General features: G+C 38.9%; 1 protein-coding gene across 28 annotated transcripts in view; it reads left to right on the top strand.

Moving 5' to 3' along the window:
* CDKL3 (cyclin dependent kinase like 3) overlaps nt 1-20732 on the top strand; it is a 107925-nt gene that overhangs the window by 16091 nt on the left and 71102 nt on the right. For 26 of the 28 annotated variants that reach the window (XR_013387671.1, XR_013387669.1, XR_013387668.1 and 23 more), the window contains 2 exons: nt 6385-6563; nt 20262-20374. Coding sequence is in view for 21 of the 28 variants with exons in the window: in XM_077911694.1 (XP_077767820.1) it covers nt 6385-6563; nt 20262-20374 (292 nt within the window). In the remaining 7 variants the exon portion in view is untranslated. The remainder of the gene's footprint in view (nt 1-6384; nt 6564-20261; nt 20375-20732) is intronic. The other 2 variants (XM_077911700.1, XM_077911699.1) reach the window with 1 other exon arrangement.

Raw genomic sequence — 20732 nt, 5'->3', positions numbered from 1 at the left:
TATAAATGGCTGGTAGCACATGAAATGATACTCAATATCATTAGTCATTATGAAAATACAAATCAAAGTTACAATGAGAAGTCACTTCACGCCCACCAGGCTGGCTGTAATTTAAAAAGCAGACAATGACAAATATTGGCGAGGAAGTAGAGAAATTGGAACCTTTGTACACTGCTGGTGGTAATGTAAAATGGTGCAGATGGTATGGAAAAAAGTTTGGCAGTTCCTCAAAAAGTTAAATATAGAGTTACCATATGACATAGCAATTCTAGTCCTAGGTATCTATACAAGAGAATTGAAAACGTGTTCACATAAAAACTTGCACAAGAATATTCATAGCAGCATTATTTGTAATAACCATAAAGTGAAAACAACTCAAATATATATCAGCCAGACGAATGGATAAACAAATAAGGTATATACATACAATGAAATGTATTCAGCTGTAAAAGGAATGAAGTACTGATACCTGCTACACCATGAATGAACCTGGAAAAAATCATGTTAAATGAAGAAATTCAGATGTAGGGGCACCTGGGTGGCTCAGTAGGTTAAGTGTCTGCCTTCAACTCAGGCGTGATCCTGGGTCCTGGGATCCAGCCCTGCATTAAACTCCCTACTCGGCAGGGAATCTGCTTCTCCTTCTCTCTCTCTGTCCCTTCCCCTACCTGTTTTCTCTAACTCTCTCAGCCTCTTACGCATGCTCTCTCCCAAATAAATAGAACCTTAAAAAACTTCAGATGTAAAAGACCACACAGTATAAATTTCATTAAAATGAAAACTTCAGAACTGTCAAATTCATATTTGTATATATTCTTTGAAGAAATGTCTATTTGAGTCCTTTGCTTATTTTTAAACTGGGTGATTTGTTTTTTTATTGTTGAATTATATTTTATATATTTTGGGTATTAGGTGCCTATCAGGTATAGGATTTACAAATATTTTCTTCTGTGGATTGTCTTTTTGCTCTCTTGATAGTGTTCTTCTGTATTTAGTTCTTTTTAACAATTTTTATCTCTATGGATATTCTTTATTTTTAATTTTTTAAAGACTTTATTTGACAGATAGAGGAAGAGAGCACAAGCAGGGGGAGCAGCAGAAGGAGAAGCAGGCTCCCCTCTGAGCAGGGAGCCTGATGTGGGCCTCGATCCCAGGACTCTGGGATCATGACCTGAGCCTAAGGCGATGTTTAACTTACTGAGCCACCCAGGCACCCAGATTTTGTCTATTTAAAGTGAGAGTGAATGAGGGGAGGGACAGAGAGAGAGAGAGTCTTAAAGCAGAGTCTCCCTCTGGGCGTGGAGCCCAATGGGGTGCTCAGTCTCACAACCCATGAGATCATGACCTGCACAGAAACCCAGGCACACCAGGGAAGATTTCTTAGTGACTGCTTTTCTTTCCATTAATGGGCCATACTTTTCTTTGCATATCTTTTTTAGGGGGAAAATTTTTTGAAATTTATATTTTTTTTTGTTGAAAAGTGAATTAAAGATAATATAATGTGGAAACTCTGGAAATCAGTTTCCCATCTCTCAGAGTTTGTTGTTGTGGCTGTTTGTTTAGTCACTTTACTGAACTAATTCTGCCAAATATGTATTCTTCCTCATGTGTGACAGAAATCTCTGCTCATTTGGCTTAGTGGTTAGCTAATGGTTGGACAGAAGTTTCCTTAAATGCCTGAAACCAAGAAATCTCTCAGCCTTTTTTACCGAGGGGCTCTTTCAGTGTGTTGGGACATGCCCTCAATGTTCAGGCAGGCAGTTTGCAGCTCTAACTTAGCCTCACCTTGCTTGCTCAGAACCTCAAGGTTGTCCACAGGTAAGAGCTTCCATACCATCTCAAATCTTTCCTGGACATGTGCACAGCTCTGCATGTGGCCTTTTGCATTCTCAGGAATATGCTGAAGCTTTTTAAACCCTTTATGGACATCTTAGTCCCAACCCTTCTTTTTAAGTATTTTGGTCAACTTGTTGTTTGTCCTAATTGTTTTTTTTTTTTTTTAAGAGATTTTATTTATCTATTCATGAGAGACACACAGAGAGAGAGGCAGAGACACAGGCAGAGGGAGAAGCAGGCTCCATGCAGGGAGCCCGACGTGGGACTTGATCCTGGGACTCCAGGATCATGCCCTGGGCCAAAGGGGCAGGCGCTAAACCGCTGAGCCACTCAGGGATCCCCTGTCCTTTTTTTAATTTTTTTTTATTTTTTTTATTTATTTTATTTATTTTAATTTTTTTAAATTTTTTTTTTTTTAGGGATCCCCTGTCCTAATTGTTATAGCCACCTCAGGTGGCTATCATGTTATAAAGTGGCTGCTGATTATTTCTGACCAAGGCCCCAGGAAGAAGGCTGTTTGAAGGCAAGCTCTGCCTTAGGTCAAATAAAGGGAAGGCTTCTGGTGGGATTTTCCAGTGACTTGTCCAAAAGCCAATGACAATTACCTGGGAATGGAGCTTTGGAGGAGATACCACCCATTTTACTTTCTCGGATGGCTGCTAGCTACTGGTTTTCACCATGATTTTGGGGACTGTTGATTTACAAAGCTCCCAGGAGCGAGGGAGAAGGAAATAAAATAAGGCAATCCAGAATACTATATGGGGGAGTGCATGGGTGATTCAGTCAATTAAGCATCCAGGTCTTGGTTTGGGCTTAGACCATGATCTCATGGGTCATGAAATCAAGATACCCATCCCCCCCGCCACCCCCATTGGGCTCAGAGTTCAGTGAGGAGCCTGCTTGAAGATTCTCTCCCTTTGCCCGTCCCTCCACTCATGCACTCTCGTGTGCATACTCTCTCTCTAATAAATAATGAATAAATCTTAAAAAAATAAAAATACTACATGGGTAAGAGTGACTGGCTTCATCAGTAGAGCATGTGACTCTTGATCTTGGGGTTCATGAGTTCAAGCCTCATGTTGGTTGTAGGGCTTACATTAAAAGAAAAATAAACCATATGAGTTATGTGATTTATGTTTTAACTTTTTTGTTTTAACTTTTTAAAGAAACTGTCAAACTATTTTCCAGAGTGGCTGTATCATTTTACAGTCCCACTATCAATGCATTCCAGTTTTCCACTTCCTCCCCAATATTTGTTTATTGTCATTTTGGTTGTAACTATTCTAGTGGGTGTGAAATGGTACTTTTTTTTTTTTTTTTTGAGAAGTAAAACTGTCTTTATTTATAGATGATATGATCATCTATATAGAAAAGCCTGTGGAATCTGCAACAAAATTAACAGAACTAATTTGTAAGTTTATCAAGGTTGTGGGATATAAGCTCTATATAACAAAATTAATTATATTATGTATTGGCAATCAGCAATCAGAAATTAAAATAAAAAATACCATTAAACAGGAGTAACTGACTGGCTTCGTCAGGAGAGCCTGTGACTCTTGATCTCAGGGTTCTGAGTTCAAGTCCCAGGTTGGGTGAAAAGATTATTTAAAAATAAAATCTTCCTTTTTTTAAAAAACATTTATTTATTTTAGAGAGAGCACAAGAGAGAGTGCATTGGGAAGATAGGGGCAGAGAGAGGAGGAGAGATAGATTCTCAAGCAGACTCCGCACTGAATACAAAGCCCGATGTAAGGGCTCACCTCATGACCCTGAGATCATGATCTGAGCCAAAACCAAGAGTGGGACACTTAACTGACTGAGTCACACAGGCGGGCCAAAAATAAAGTCTTTTTAAAAAAGTAATTAAACAGCTTCAAATATAAGAAATGGGGAGGATCTGATAAAAGATATATAAAACCTACAAACCGAAAACTACTACACATTAAGAGAAATTAAAGAAGACCTAAACAAATAGAAATCCCCTATTTATGGAGGTCATAGTATAATAGTGGAAGACCAAGGAGGATGTAGTCAAACAAAGAGTTTTAGAAGTTGGGATTTGGAGAGTGCTTGGTCCTCAAGGATCACAAAGTTCCACATATAGTCATGGTGTTAGTTGTGGAAAAGAATGAGAATATTAGGCTATCAACCAGGTGGATCTTTCTGCCCTGTGTTTAAAGGACTGTGGAGGAGGGTGATGAATGTGTAATGGGCAGAATATGTGAAGTGTGGTGTCTTGATGTGCTTTTCTATGTCAGTTTTTGGTCATATTCTTAGGTCTTGGTATGGTGCCTGGCATATAGTAGTCATCTAATAAAGCTTACAGAAATAAAAAAAAGTTGTAGATGGCACATTTAAGGTGGCTCATTACCCTCAAGTTAAATTATTGACCATTTGCTTATAGGAGTAAGCTGTATAAGCAAGGAAAGAGCTTAGATTTCTGTCCCTGAGACATTTTCACCTGTGCTCTGACACTTTGTTAGTGATGCTTCATTCATTTCATAAAATTTTTAAATGCTTTCTTTGTTTTAGGGACTGTATTGGCCACTGGAGATATAGCTTGAACAAGACAGACATACATCTTGCCCTTGTGGACCTCACAGTCTAGTGGGAGTTATAGACAAGGAAACAGGCAATTAGTAATATGGCATGACAAATAATGCGATGAGGGAAGACCAAATGATGTGAGACTATATACAAGGAACATCTAATATAAATATCTAAGCTAAGCCTTAAGAAAATAGTTGGCCAGCCAAAGTGTTCTGGGTAGTTGGAACAGCATCAGCAAAATCTCAAACAAGAGATGAGATAAACTGTGAAAAATTGGGACATATCCTATAGGTTAGGGAAGGAAGGTTGAGGAAGTGAACAAGGGCCAAATTCTACAAGGCCTTAAAAGCCATTTTCAGGAGTTTCAAATTTGTCCTGCGGAATGGGGAATCCTTAAAGGATGTTAAGCAGAGAAGTGACATGATCACACGTGATTTTTTTTAACTTTAAAATTTTTTTAGTAATCACTACACACAGTATAGGGCTCAAACCCATGACCCTGAGATCAACAGTCACATGCTCTTCCTCCTGAGCCAACTGGGTGCCACACACGTGTGATTTTAAAATAGTATCGTGACTGCCTTTTGTTAACAGTGGACTGGAGGGCATCAGAATGAATTCAGGGAGACCAGTTGGCAATGTAGTAATTTTGGTGAGAGAGTTGAGGGGACTTGAACAAGGGACAGAAGTATGTATGGGAGCTGAAGGAGAAAGATATCTTGGTTTCTGGCTTGAGCTATGGGGCCAATGTTTGTTCCATCCACTGAGCTAAAGGACTGTTGAGAACAAATAGGTTTGGGGGAGAAGATGCAATCAGTTTTGGATTTGCTAAGTTTGAGGGGAATGTGAGTCAGCCTTGTTGGACTTCTTGCGGACTTCCACTCCTTGTGGAAATCAGGAGAGAGATCTTGGTTACAGATAGAAATTTGGAAATCATCAGTATATTGTTAGTTACTAAAGGTAGAAGAGTAGATGAGATTGAGATATAACAGCCATTAGGTGAGAAGAAAACCGAGAGTATGGTTTCCCCATAACAAGTGAAGAAAGTGGTCAAAAAAACAAATGAGTATATATGATTGCCCAAGGAACATGATGTATGAGAAAAGAAAGGCTGAGGCCAGAATCCTACTTTTAAGAGATACATAGAGAAAGAGGAAATGCCACAGCAATAAGAGGGACCGGGAGAATTCTAGGCCCCAGAAATCAGGAAGGGAGGAGTAGTTGGCAACATTTTTACACTAAGATATCAAGTAAGTTGTGTATTGAGGGGTGTATATTGGATGTAGCAACAATGAAGTTCATGATGATTCTGGTTAGGGTGGTCTAATAGAAAGTAGAAGCAAAAGACAGATTATATTTAAGGACTAAGTGAGAGTGGTGAGAAAGAAAAGACTTGGTAGAGAGAATGTCTTCAAGAGGTTTAGCTGTGAAGGTTTGAGAGGACAGTTAGAATGACGTGGGTTTAAAGGAAAGTTAACCTGTTTTTCATTAAGTTCTTTTGATTACTTTTTGAGAATGTGGTTTACCTTTTTAGTTTTATGTTTGTTTTCTTGGCTGCATTTCATTTTTTAAAAAAATATTTTATTTACTTGAGAGAGAAACAGAGAGCAAGCAAGAAAGCACGGTGGGAGATAGGGGAAGGGAGAGGGAGGGGCAGAGTGGAGAAACAGGGACAAGTGGACTCTGCGCTGAGCATGGAGCCCAATGCAGGGCTCAATCCCACCACCTTGAGATGGTGACCTGAGCCAAAATCAAGAGTTGGAGGTTCAAACCAACTGAGCCACCCAGGAGCTCCTGGCTTCATTTCATTTTGAGACGATGGATGGGGCAAGAATTGAAACTGTTTAGCTTTTGCATTGTGTAGTTAATCATTTGCATGTAGTAAGAAAATAGCTTTACTGGCTTAATTAGTTAGATTTTTCTCTATATAATTTTTGAGTGATCCTTTAGATAATGAAACCTCATTTTAATGTATTGCATCTTCTGTTTGTTTTTTAGATCATTCATCGAGATATAAAACCTGAGAATATTTTAGTATCCCAGTCAGGAATTACTAAGCTCTGTGATTTTGGTTTTGCACGAACTCTAGCAGCTCCTGGGGACATTTATACGGACTATGTGGCCACACGCTGGTATAGAGCTCCAGAATTAGTATTAAAAGATACTTCTTATGGAAAGTATGTATATTTTGGGGTCCTGTCTGACCTTTCTTGGTCATCCTTTTTTTCCCTTTGTGTATCTGTCACCCCTTCTACCGACCCTCTGCCTTCTGTTTGTGGATTAGGGATAAGAAACGGACATGTCTAAAAAACAAGGGACCCTGTAGGCACCTGCCATGCCAGATAATGATGTTACCACACTTGCTCTGTACCATTGAGTGGCCCCAACCCCAGGTGATCTATGCAGACATCCCTTAAGTTATATCCAAGCTTGCTTTATTTTTTTATTTTTATTTTTTATTTTTTATTTATTTATTTTTTTTATGATAGTCACAGAGAGAGAGAGAGAGGCAGAGACACAGGCAGAGGGAGAAGCAGGCTCCATGCACCGGGAGCCCGACGTGGGATTCGATCCCGGGTATCCAGGATCGCGCCCTGGGCCAAAGGCAGGCACTAAACCGCTGCGCCACCCAGGGATCCCTCCAAGCTTGCTTTAAACTGTGCCCCACCCTTGGCAGAGTTGCCTCCTCTGCTTATCTTTAGCCTCTACATTCTGAAAAGATTTAAAAACCATTTACCTCACTCTGCCACTGTTACCATAGGAACTGCCACGTTTCTTATTTTCTGAAATATGGTACCCTCTTTACAAAATCTGGTAAATAATTTTTAAAGTGTACTGTTCTAGATGCCTTAAAAAAGTATCATGGCCTCAGTCTATTGTGAAACAGTAGAAACAGTATATGAAATCGCAACCTAATATACGAATAACAAATCTTGAAGTACATAAAGGGACTAAATGATTGAAATTATTACAATAAATAAGAGAAATAAGTGAATAATTTTCACACACTTTTCTTAGAAACCATTATTCTGTTTTGACAATGGTATCTAACTTTGGGGCACCTGTGTGACTCAGTTGTCATTAAGCATTTGCCTTTGGTTCAGATCATGATCCTGGAGTCCTGGAATTGAGCCTGGCATTGGGCTCCCTGCTCAGTGGAGAGCTTGCTTTTCCCTCTCCTCCTGCTGCTACCCCTGCTTGTGCGTGTGTTCTCTCTCTCTCTCTGGGAAATGAAGAAATAATCTTTAAAAAAATAGCAAGGGGATCCCTGGGTGGCTCAGTGGTTTAGCTCCTGCTTTCAGCCCAGGGTGTGATCCTGGAGTCCTGAGATCGAGTCCTGCATTGGGCTCCCTTTAATTAGGAAGTATTTTTGTTATTTCATGGGTTTTTTTTTTTTAAGATTTTATTTATTTATTCATGAGAGACAGAGAGAGAGAGGCAGAGACACAGGCAGAGGGAGAAGCAGGCTCCATGCAGGGAGCCCGACATGGGACATGGGACTCAATCCCGGGTCTCCAGGATCACGCCCTGGGCTGAAGGCAGCACTAAACCGCTGAGCCACCCGTGCTGCCCCTGTGGTGCATATTTTAAAAAATCCTTTTATTGAAAAACAATACCCAGAAAAAAAGATCATACAACAAATGTATATAGCTTCACTATGAGATAAAAAAATAGAATTTTGGGGCAGAGGGATGGGTGAAATAGGTGAAGGGGATTAAGAAACATTTATCATGATGAGCAATGAATAGTGCATAGAATTCTCTAATCATATGCTTGAAACTAATACAGCATTTTATATAAATTATACTTGCATTAAAAAAATAGAATTTTTCTGCCTCTCTGAAAACCCTCCATGTACCCTATTCCAATTATATCACTCCCTTATCCCAAAAGTAACCATGATGTTGACTTTTATTATATTCAGTTCCTTGCATTTCTTAATAGTTTTATCTACTTACCTATATGTACTTAGTTTAGCCTTTTTTTAATGACAGCTTTTTTTGAGATATGATTCACATACCATAAAATTCATTCCATTTAAATTGTACAATTCAGTTGTTTTTAGTATATTCACAAAGTTGTACAATCATCACTACATTAAATTTTAAAACATTTTTATCACCCCCAAAGAAACCCTATATCTGTTAGCAGTCACTTTCCCTTTCCTGCCAAGCCTTCCAAGCTGAAGCAATCACCAGTCTACTTTTATTCTCTATGGTTTTGCCTATTCTGGACACTTCATATAAATGAGATTATGCAAAATCTGTTTTGGGGGGACCAACTTCTCTCACTTTGAATATTGTTTTGGGGGGTTCATCCATGTTGTTGCATGTATCAGTACTTCATTTCTTTTTATGGCTGAATAATATTCACCCTATGGATTATACCACATTTTATTTATTTATTCATTAGTTGATAGACATCTTGATTATTTCTGCTTTTTTGGCTTTGATGATTAATGTTGAGAACATGTGTAAACATATCTTTTTTTTGGGATCCCTGGGTGGCTCAGCGGTTTAGCCCCTGCCTTCGGCCCAGGGCGTGATCCTGGAGTCCCGGGATCAAGTCCCACATCGGGCTTCCTGCATGGAGCCTGCTTCTCCCTCTGTCAGTGTTTCTGCCTCTCTCTCACACATCTCTGTGTTTCTCATGAATAAATAAAATCTTTAAAAAACAAAACAAAACAAAACAAAAAAAACATATCTTTTTTTTTTTTAAGATTTTATTTATTTATTCATGAGAGACACTAGAGAGGCAGAAACATAGGCAGAGGGAGGAGCAGCCTCCCTGCGGGGAATGTGATGTGGGACTCGATCCCAGGACCCCAGGATCACGACCTGAGCTGAAGGCAGACTGGTTACTGAGCCACCCAGGGATCCCTTTGTGTACATGTTTTAGTGTGGACATGTGTCTTCATTTCTTTTGGGTGCATCTCTGGGAGCTGGAATTATGGGTCTTGTGGTAGCTCTATGTTTGATCTTTTGAGGAGCTGCCAGACTGGTTTCCACAGTGTCTGGATCGTTTCATATTCCTGCCAGCAGAATGTAGGGACTATGATTTCTTCATATCCTTGCCAACACTTATTGTTACATTTTTTATGGCCACCCTAGATTTTCTCCTCCACCCCCCAGGCATCCTTTTTAAAATACGCTTTTTATTTTGGATTAATTTTACATTTATAGAAAAGTTGCAAAGATAGTACAGAGAATTCCCATACAGCCCTCACCTAATTTCTGCTTTACCCAACATCATAATCTTACATTACTGTGGTATATTTGTTAAAACTAGTTTTGATTTTTTATTTAAGTCAGATCTGCTATGTTTTTTAAATTTCCTCTATCCCTTTATTTTTCTTACAACTTAACCTGTTGGAGAACCCAGATCATTGAGTTTCTAAGTCTGAAAATTTTTTTTAATTTTTAAATTTTTTTATTTATTCATGAGAGACACAGAGAGAGACAGAGAGGCAGAGACACAGGCAGAGGGAGAAGCAGGCTCCATGCAGGGAGCCCGACTCAATCCCGGGTCTTCAGGATCAGGCCCTGGGCTGAAGGCGGCGCTAAACTGCTGAGCCACCCAGGCTGCCCCTAAGTCTGAATTTTGTTGATTGCATACTTGCATTGGAGTTTAACATACTTCTTTGTCCTTTATATTTTGTACAAATTGGCACCTGGATCCAGAGGTTGGATTTGTCTGGGATTCAGTCTGTTTGGCAGGATTATAGGCAGTGTTGTTTTCTTGCATCAGCAGAGGCTTGAGTTTGAATGTGTCTTTCTGTGATGTTAGTAGCCAGTAATGCTTAATGGCTAGATTTACTGGGGTTTGCTAAAATGGTGGTATTGTAATTATATCATCTCTTTTTATTACTTATAATGCTTTTATAAAGAGACATTTCCCCTCATCTACTCTTGGTTACTGGGGGTATGGTTCATATAGAGAAGATAGGATAAATGATTAAAATGAAATTTTTCCCAATGGTCACCTTAATTAAAGAAGTATTGTGAACTCATGGACTTATACATATTAATGGGTTTCAACACATTACAATTATTATTGGTGTTCAAATTTTTCCATCAATGGATGATGGGAGCCTTTTCAAGTTGGCTCCTGAGTTCTTTTAACATGACCAAGTATATAGTCTTTGATAGTTTCCTTGCAACCTGACTCACATGAAGTTCCAGGCTCATCTTTTACATTTTTCCCTCTAGACCCAGAGTCAGTCATTTAACCAATAAGCCCTCACATTTTTAAATTTTTTTTTGAGACTTTATTTATTTATTCATGAGACACACACACACACACACACACACAGGCAGAGATGCAGGGGAAGAAGCAGGCTCTGTGCAAGGAGCCCAACGTGGGACTCGATCCTGGGTCTCCAGGATCAGGCCCTGGGTTGACGGCAGCACTAAACCGCTGAGCCACCCGGGCTGCCCAAGCCCTAGCATTTTTATGTGAGAAATGGTATTTTAAGACCACAGTTTGTGGATGGCTGTATCTGTGTATCTGAATGTGTATGTATATTATAGGATTATATGTCTATGTGTATATATACGTATATCATAGAATATACGTAATTATATATAAATAAATCTTTTTTTTTTAAATTTTTATTTATTTATGATAGTCACACAGAGAGAAAGAGAGGCAGAGACACAGGCAGAGGGAGAAGCAGGCTCCATGCACCAGGAGCCCGATGTGGGATTCGATCCCGGGTCTCCAGAATCGCGCCCTGGGCCAAAGGCAGGCGCCAAACCGCTGCGCCACCCAAGGATCCCTAATAAATCTTTTTTTAAAATTTTTATTTATTTATGATAGTCACACACACAGAGAGAGAGAGAGAGAGAGGCAGAGACACAGGCAGAGGGAGAAGCAGGCTCCATGCACCGGGAGCCCGACGTGGGATTCGATCCCGGGTCTCCAGGATCAGGCCCTGGACCAAAGGCAGACGCTAAACCGCTGCACCACCCAGGGATCCCTGATCATCTCTTCTGGAAGCCCTCTCTTTCATGGTTTATATGTCTTTTTTTTAAATTTTTATTTATTTATGATAGTCAGAGAGAGAGAGAGGCAGAGACACAGGCAGAGGGAGAAGCAGGCTCCATGTACCGGGAGCCCGACATGGAATTTGATCCCGGGTCTCCAGGATCGCACCTTGGGCCAAAGGCAGGCGCCAAATCGCTGCGCCACCCAGGGATCCCTTGTTCTTTTTTTTAAAGATTTTATTTATTGGGATTTTATTTATTGGCTTTTTTACTTAGCATAATGGTTTCAAAGTTCACCCTAGTTGTGGCACATATTAGTACTTCCTTTCCTTTTTTTCTTTTTTCAAGATTTTATTTTTAAGTAATCTCTACACCCAGTGTAGAGGGGGCTTGAACTCACAATTCCAAGACTAAGAGTCACATGCTCTTCTGATGGAGCCAGACAGGCAACCCCTTCCTTTCCTTTTTTTATAGCCCAATTATTTCCCCATTATTTGGATAGATCACTTTTTTTTAAAGATTTTATTTATTTTTTCATAAGAGACCGGCAGAGACCTAGGCAGAGGGAGAAGCAGGCTCCCTGCGGGGAGCCTGATGCGGGACTCGATCCCAGGACGCTGGGATCACGACCTGAGCTGAAGGCAGACACTCAACCTCTGAGCCTTCCAGGTACCCCGATAGATCACTTTTGTTTATCCATTTGTCCATTGATGGACATTTGAGTTGTATTCACTTTTTGGCTATTATGAATAATGCTGCTCTACATATTTATGTACCAGTTTTTATGCAGACATGTTTTAATTTCCCTCCGAGTAGAATTAATAGGTTTTGTGGTAATCTTATGTTTAATCATTTGAGACATGCCCAGCTGTTTTCCCAGTGTCTGCATCATTTTAAAATCCCACCAGCAGAGTGTGAGAGTTACAGTTTCTCTGATATCTTCATCAACATTGTTATTATCTGAGATGGATTCTAGTCATCCTCTTGGGTGTGAAGTGGTATCTCGTGGTTTGATTTGCATTTCCTTGATGACTAATGATGAGCATCTTTTCATATGCCTATTGGCTATTTATATATCTTCCTTAGAGAAATGTCTGTTCAGATCCTTTGCCCATTTTTAAAAAATTTTTATTTATTTATGATAGTCACAGAGAGAGAGAGAGAGGCAGAGACACAGGCAGAGGGAGAAGCAGGCTCCATGCACCGGGAGCCCGACGTGGGACTCGATCCTAGGTCTCCAGGATTGTGCCCTGGGCCAAAGGCAGGCGCCAAACCGCTGCGCCACCCAGGGATCCCTTTTGCCCATTTTTAAATTGTATTGGCTTTTTATTATTGAGTTGTAAGAATTCTTTGTATATTCTAGATTCAAATCCTTACCAGATAATACATTGTAAAATTTTTTCTCTCATTCTCCCTAATTTCTCTAGCCAGAACCTCCAGCACAAAGTCAAAAAGAAGTGAAGGGCACCTGGTGATTCTTGATCTTTGTGTTGTGAGTTTGAGCCCCATGTTGGGTTAGAGATTACTTAAAAAAACAAACCTTAGAAAAAGATCAACAAAACAATATTCATACATTATCATTATAGTCCATCACTTTATATTAAGGTTCATTCTTTGTGTTGGATTTCCTATGGATTTTGACAAATGTGTAATGTCATGTATTCACTATTACAGTATTGTACAGAATAGTTTCACAGCCCTAAAAATCCTCTGTGTTCTATCTTTTCTTTTGTGTGTGTGTGTGTGTGTGTGTGTGTGTGTTCTATCTTTTCATCCTTTCCTCCTTCTCCCTGAACTTCTGGCATTCACTGATTTTTTTTACCATCTCTATACTCTTGCCTTTTCCAGAATGTCATGTGTGTGGGGTCATATGTTATTTAGCCTTTTCAGACTGGCTTCTTCCACTTACCAATGTATATTTAAGGTTCCCCCATTTTTTGGTTTTGCTTTGCTTTGTGTCTCGATAGGTCATTTTTTAATCACTAAGTAGTACTCCATTGTATGTGTATATATGACAGTTTATCCATTTATCTAATGAGGGGCTTCTTGCTTGCTCTCAAGTTTTGGCAGTTACGAATAAAGCTGTTGTAAACATTCATGTGCAGGTTTTTTTTAAGGATATAAGTTTTTCAACTCATTTGGGTAAATACGAATTAGTGCAATTATTTTTAAAGATTATTTATTTATTAGAGAAAGAGGGGGGAGCGAGACAGTGAGGGGAGGAGCAAAGGGAGAGGGACAAGCAGACTATACGCTAAGCGCAGAGCCCTACTTGGGGCTCAATCTCAAGACTCTGATATGATTTAGCCAAAACCAAAAGTTGAATGCTCAGATGCTCAACCAACTGAGCCACCCAGGCACCCCTGAGGCATGCTATTATTGCTAGTTTGTATGGTAACACTATGTTTAGTTTTATTGGAAACTGTCAAACTGTCTTACAAAGTGGCTGTATCATTTTGCATTCCCATGGAATGAGAGTTCCTTTGCTCCATATCCTCACAAGCATTTACTATTGTCACTATTTTGGATTTTAGTCTTCCTAATAATAGGTGTGTATTTATGGTATTTATCTTATTATTGCTTCAATTTACAAGTCCCTGATGACTTATGATGTTGAGCATCTTTTCATATGTGTATTTGCCATTTGTATATCTTTTTTGGTGAGCTATCACCTCGTATTTTTAACTTGATTGTTTATTTTCTTATTGTTGAGTTTTAGGTGTGCTTTATATATTTTAGACACAAACTATTTATTGAATATTTGTTTTGCAGATATTTTTTCCAACTCTGTGGTTTCTTTTTTCATCCTCTTATCAGTGTCTTTCACAGAACAGATTTTAAAAATTTTAATGATGTACCGGAGCTCCCAGGTGGCTCAGTCGATTAAGGGTCTGCCTTCAGCTCATAACATGATCCCAAGGTCCTGAGATCAAGTCCTGCAGTGGGCTCCCTGCTCAGTGGGGAGCCTTCTTCTCCCTCTCCCTCTGCCTGCCAATCCCCCTGCTTGTGTTCTCTCTCTCTGACAAATAAATAAAATCTTAAAAAATTTAATGATGTACCACTTATCAACTTTTTTCTTTTGTGGATTATGCTTTTGGTGTTGTATCTAAAAACTCATCACCTAATATCATCTAGATTTTTTCCTATATTATTGTCTAGAAGTTTTATAGTGTTGTATATTATATCTGTTGTCCATTCTGAGTTAATTTCTGTGAAAATTGTAAGATCTATGTCTAGGTTCTTTTTATTTCTTTACATATGGATGTCCAGTTGTTCCAGTATCACTTGTTGAAAAGACTTTCTATTCTGTGCTGAATTGTCTTTTCTTCTTTGTCAAAGTTTATTTGAATATATTTTTATTAGTCTCTTTCTAGATTCTGTATTCTGTTCTCTTGATCTGTTTGTTCTTTCACCAATACCAAACTATCCTGATTACTGTAGCTTTATAATATGTCTTGAAGTCAGGGAGTATCTTTCCTCTGATTTTGTTCTTCAACAATGTATTCTGGGTCTATTACTTTTCCATATTGTTAAAACCAAATTTCAGCTGAGTAAAATTTAAAGATCTAAATACTTTTATTCAATGATTTGTGAATCAGGCAACATTCCATCTAGCAGACAGAAAGGCACACCAAAGGGCTATACAAATTAGATTTATATAGGCAGAGTGGGGCAGAACAAGGAAGTTACTAGTAAAGAGTAGATTGTGGCAAGGTCACCTTCCTTTAGGGGATGGCAGGGTTCTGTCAGTTTACCTCACTAGTGCTGATCATGTAATTCCAGATTGACTGATATAAGAGTCCACTTCTGGAAGAAGTTGAAACTGATTAAGTATTTTTTTAAAGAATTTATTTATTTATTTACTTATTTGAGAAGGGAGCATGTGCATGAGCTGGGGGAGGGGCAGAGAGAATTTTTCTTTATTTCTTTTTCTTTTTTTTTAAGATTTTATTTATTTATTCATGAGAGACACAGAGAGAGGCAGAGACATAGGCAGAGGGAGAAGCAGGCTTCTCTCGGGGAGCCTGATGTGGGACTTAATCCCTGGACCCCAGGATCACTCCCTGAGCTGAAGGCAGATGCTCAACCACTGAGCCCTCCAGGCATTCCTCTTTTCCTTTCTTTTTTCTTTTTTTTAAGATTTATTTATTTGAGAGAGAGAATAGGAGCAGGAGGAGAGGAAGAGAATCTCAAGCAGACTCCCTGCTTAATGAGGAGCCTGAAGTGGGGCTCCATCCCACAACCCTGAGATCATGACCTGAGCCAAAATCAAGAATCAGATGCTTAACCAACTGAGCCTCCCAGGCACCCTGAGAGAGAGAATTTTAAGCAGACTGTACTGAATACAGAGCCAGAAGTGGGTTTCAATTCCATGACCCAGAGATCATGACCCAAGCCAAAATCAAGAGTTAGTTGATGGACTGAGCCACCCAAGCACCCCTAAATTAAGTATTTTTTTTTTTTATAAATTTTTTATTTTATTTATCATAGTCACAGAGAGAGAGAGAGGCAGAGACACAGGCAGAGGGAGAAGCAGGCTCCATGCACCGGGAGCCCGACGTGGGATTCGATCCCGGGTCTCCAGGATCGCGCCCTGGGCCAAAGGCAGGCGCCAAACCGCTGCGCCACCCAGGGATCCCCTAAATTAAGTATTAAGTCTCAGTTTGGTGATGTGGGCTTAGCACAAGTGACTCCATTTTGGGCCTATGGTCTCTTTTTTAACAATATAAACTTTAGAATCAATCTGTTGATATCCAAATTATATTTTGACTGGGTTTGCATTGAATCTATAGATCAAGTTGGAAAAAGCGGACATTTTGACAATATTGAGTCTTCCTATTCATGAACATGCAATATCTCTCTATTTATATACATTTTCTTGGAATTGTTCAGTGAATTTTACTTTTTTCACTTGAGGGTTAACCTTGGAGATAAATTTATATTGGCATATACCTTCTTTTTTAATACCTGAATAATATTTAATTGATTGTACAAAATATTACATAGCCATTTTCATATTGATGGATATTTAGGTTGTTTCTAATTATTTTCTACCACAAACAGTGCTTCAGTGAAATTGTCATATCATTTAATTTTTGTGCATGTTAGTAGATCTTTGGATAAATTTCTAGAAATAAAGTTGTTTGGCCAAAAGTAGGTACATTTTTAATTTTGGTAGCTTTTGCCAGTTTTCCCTTCAAAGTAGTTTTGTGATTTACACTCCCACACGAGTGTTCATTTTCCATGGCTTCACCATTACAATTTTTATCAGTTGCATCATTGAATGATCTATCTCATTGTAATGTTTATATTTCTTCTGGATGTGAGATTGGGCTACTTTTTATCTGTATAAAATTCCTACTGGGGTGGTGCCTGGGTGGCTTAGTGGATTGAGAATCTGACTCTTGGTTTTGGCTCAGGTTGTGTTCTTGGGGTCCTGGGATTGAGCCCTGTGTCAGGCTCTCTGCTCAGTGCAGAGTCTCTTTGAGATTCTCTCTTCCTCTCCCTCTCCCCGCTCTAGTCCACTCACTGTCTCAGATAAATTAATCTTTTTAAAAAGTCCTAGTGGGTGCCTGGCTGGCTTAGTCATTGGAGCATGTGATGCTTGATCTCGGGGTTGTTAAGTTTGAGCTCTATGTTGGGTGTAGAAGTTACTTTAAAAAAATAAAATCTTTATTTATTTACTCATGAGAGACACAGAAAGAGAGAGAGACACAGGCGGAGGGAGAGGCAGGCTCCACATGGGGAGCCCAATGTGGAACTCGATTCCAGGAGCCTGGGATCACGACCTGTACTGAAGACAGACATTCAACTACTGATCCACCCAAGCATCCCCCCAAAATAAAATCTTTAAAAGTCCTAGTAATTTAAACTTTTTTTTTTTAATTTTTAAAATTTATTTATGATAGTCACACAGAGAGAGAAAGAGAGAGGCAGAGACATAGACAGAGGGAGAAGCAGGCTCCATGCACCGGGAGCCCGACGTGGGATTCGATCCCGGGTCTCCAGGATCACGCCCTGGGCCAAAGGCAGGCGCTAAACCACTGCTCCACCCAGGGTTCCCTAAACTATCTTTTAAAAAACTGATTATGTGGGGAAAAAAGTCGGAATTATGGAAGACTCACAATACCTTAAATAAATATGGGTGCCTGGCTGGCTCAGAGCATGTGACTTTTGATCTTAGGGTCATGAGTTTAAGCCCCACATTAAGCATGGAGCCTACTTTAAGTAAAGTCATTAAAAAAATAAATATAAGTGGTAAAAAATTTAAGATTTTTAATTTTTACTTTTTATTTATTTTCTTTTATTGTTTTAAAGATTTTAGGGCAGCCCAGGTGGCTCAGTGGTTTAGCGCTGCCTTCAGCCCAGGGCATGATCCTGGAGTCCCGGGATCAAGTCCCACATGAGGCTCCCTGCATGGAGCCTGCTTTGCCCTCTGCCTGTGTCTCTGCCTCTCTCTCTCACTCTCTCTCTCTCTGTCTCATGAATAAATCAATAAAATCTTAAAAAAGATTTTATTGATTTATTTGTCAGAGAGCACAAGGAAGTGGAGCAGCAAACAGAGGGAGAAGCAGTCTCCCTGCTGAGCAAGAAGCCCAATGCAGAACTCAATCCCAGGACAGCAGATGCTCAACCGCTGAGCCACCCAGGCACTATCCCCCCGCTTTTTTTTTTAATTTTTAAATTTAGCTTCCTCACTTTCCTTCGTGAGTCTTCTATAGTTTTCTAAGTACAGATCCTTTGCCTCTTTGGTTAGGTTTTTTCCTAGGTATCATATGGTTTTTGATGCAGTTGTAAATGGGACTGACTCCTTAATTTCTCTTCTGTCTCATTGTTAGTGTGTAGAATTGCAACTAATTTCTATGCATTGATTATATATCCTGCCACGTTGCTTAATTCCTGTATGAGTTCTAGGAATTTTGAGGTGGAATCTTTTGGGTTTTCCACATCTAGTATCATGTCATCCACGAAGAGTGAGAGTTTGACTTCTTTGCTGATTTGGCTGCCTTTTATTTCTTTTTATTGTCTGATTGCTGAGGCTAGGACTTCTAGTACTATGTTGAACAGTGGTAGTGATAGTGGACATCCCTGACGTGTTCCTGGCCTTAGGGGGAAAGCTCTCAGTTTTTCCTTATTGAAGATGATATTTGTTATGGGCTTTTTGTAGGTGGCCTTATGATACTGTTATGTTTCCTTTATCTCTACACTGTGAAGAGTTTTAATCAAGAAAGGATGTTGTACTTTATCAAATACTTTTTCTGCATCTATTGAGAGGATCATATGATTCTTGTCCTTTCTTTTATTAACGTAGTGTATCATATTGATTGATTTGTGGATGTTGAACCACTCTTGAATCCCAGGAATAAATCCGACTTGATTGTGGTGAATAATCCTTTTAATGTCCTATTGGATTCCTGTTGGCTAGTATCTTGATGAGAATTTTTATATTAACGTTCATCAGGAATATTGGTCTATAATTCTTCTTTTTGGTGGAGTCTTTGATTTTGGAATCAAGATAATGCTGACCTCATAGAAAGAGTTTGGAAGTTTTCCTTCCATTTCTATAATTTGAAATAGCTTCAGAAGAATAGGTATTAGTTCTTCTTTTAATGTTTGGTAGAATTCCCCTGGGAAGCCATCTGGCCCTGGACTCTTGTTGGGAAATTTTTGATTACTGCTTTGATTTCCTTGCTGGGTATGAGTCTGTTCAGGTTTTCTATTTCTTCCTGTTTCAGTTTTGGTAGTTCATATGTCTCTAGGAATGCATCCATTTCTTCCAAATTCCCTAATTTTTGGCATATCATTGCTCATAATGTATTCTTATAATTATTTGTATTTCTTTGGAGTTGGTTGTGATCTTTCGTCTTTAATTCATGATTTTATTTATGTGGGTTCTTTCTCTTTACTTTTTGATAAGTCTGGCCAGGGGGTTTATTTATCTTATTAATTCTTTTTTTTTTTTTAAGATTTTTATTTATTCATGAGAGAGAGAGAGAGAGAGAGAGGCAGAGACATACGCAGAGGGGGAGGCAGGCTCTCTCTGGGGAGACTGATGTGAGACTCCATCCCAGGACCTTGGGATCACAAGCTGAGCCAAAGGCAGATGCTTAACCATTGAGCCACCCAGGTACCCGTATCTTATTAATTCTTTCAAAGAACCAGGTCCTGGTTTCATTGATCTGTTCTATTGTTCTTTTGGTCTCTATTTTATTGATATCTGCTCTAATCTTTATTAATTATCTTCTCCTGCTTAGTTTAGGTTTTATTTGCTATTCTTTGTCCAGCTCCTTTAGATGTAAGGTTAGGTTGTGTATTTGAGATCTTTCTTATTCCTTTAGAAAGGCTTGTATTGCTGTATACTTTTCTCTTAGGATGGCCTTTGCTTCATCCCAAAGGTTTTGGACAGTTGTGTTTTCATTTTCATTTATTTTCTGAAACAATTTTAGAATTATAGTTACTTTTCATCTGGACTACTACATGGCTTCTCATGTGATTTAAATACAAGCTAATTTTATTAGTAAAATGTGATGATAATGTTTAATATATATATTCTAAAGTTGGCATATAATATTAAAGTGAAAATTTATAAATGAGACTACCTAACTGTTCTTTTTTCTTTGGCTGGAACTTTATTTTAAAAAATTTTAGAGGCACCTGGGTGGTTCAGTGATTGAGTGTCCGTCTTTGGCTCAGGGCATGATCCTGGGTTCCTGGGATCGAGTCCCACATCGAGCTCCCTGCGTGGAGCCTGCTTCTCCCTCTGCCTATGTCTCTGCCTCTCTCTTTCCGTCTCTCTCATGAATGAATAAATAAAATCTTTAAAAATTTTTAGAAGAGATATTATACATATTTCTCCATGAAAAAAGTATTTATTCTTGTTTGTTTCAGACCTGTAGATATCTGGGCTTTGGGTTGTATGATCATTGAGATGGCCACTGGAAATCCCTATCTTCCTAGCAGTTCTGATTTGGATTTACTTCATAAAATTGTTTTAAAAGTAGGTAGGTACTACTGAAATACACTGTTACATAACTAAAGTAAATATTGCTATATCAGTTGTGCTTGATTTTTCAGAGTTTTTTCTTTATATGAACAGGGAAGCACATTGTTTTGATAGATGGCAGGAAGTGTTCACCTTGTGCTGATAAAGAAGGTAGAAAATTCATCTCTGTTTTTGTAAATATTTTCTTTGCCAGGTTGTAAATAGCTAAGTCATTTGATAATGGCTGATACTAAGAAAAATGGTGCCATAGGAACCCACTTCAATTTGTCTAAAAGTTGTTTTGAAATTTTGGTTTCTACAAGTATTTGCGTCTCTCAAAGAGGACTTTATTTTATTTTTTTCTTTGCTTTTCTTTT

Source organism: Canis aureus, chromosome 10, assembly GCF_053574225.1.
Source record: "Canis aureus isolate CA01 chromosome 10, VMU_Caureus_v.1.0, whole genome shotgun sequence".
NCBI classification, from domain to species: Eukaryota; Metazoa; Chordata; class Mammalia; order Carnivora; family Canidae; genus Canis; species Canis aureus.
This window is presented reverse-complemented; position numbering and strand designations above follow the sequence as displayed.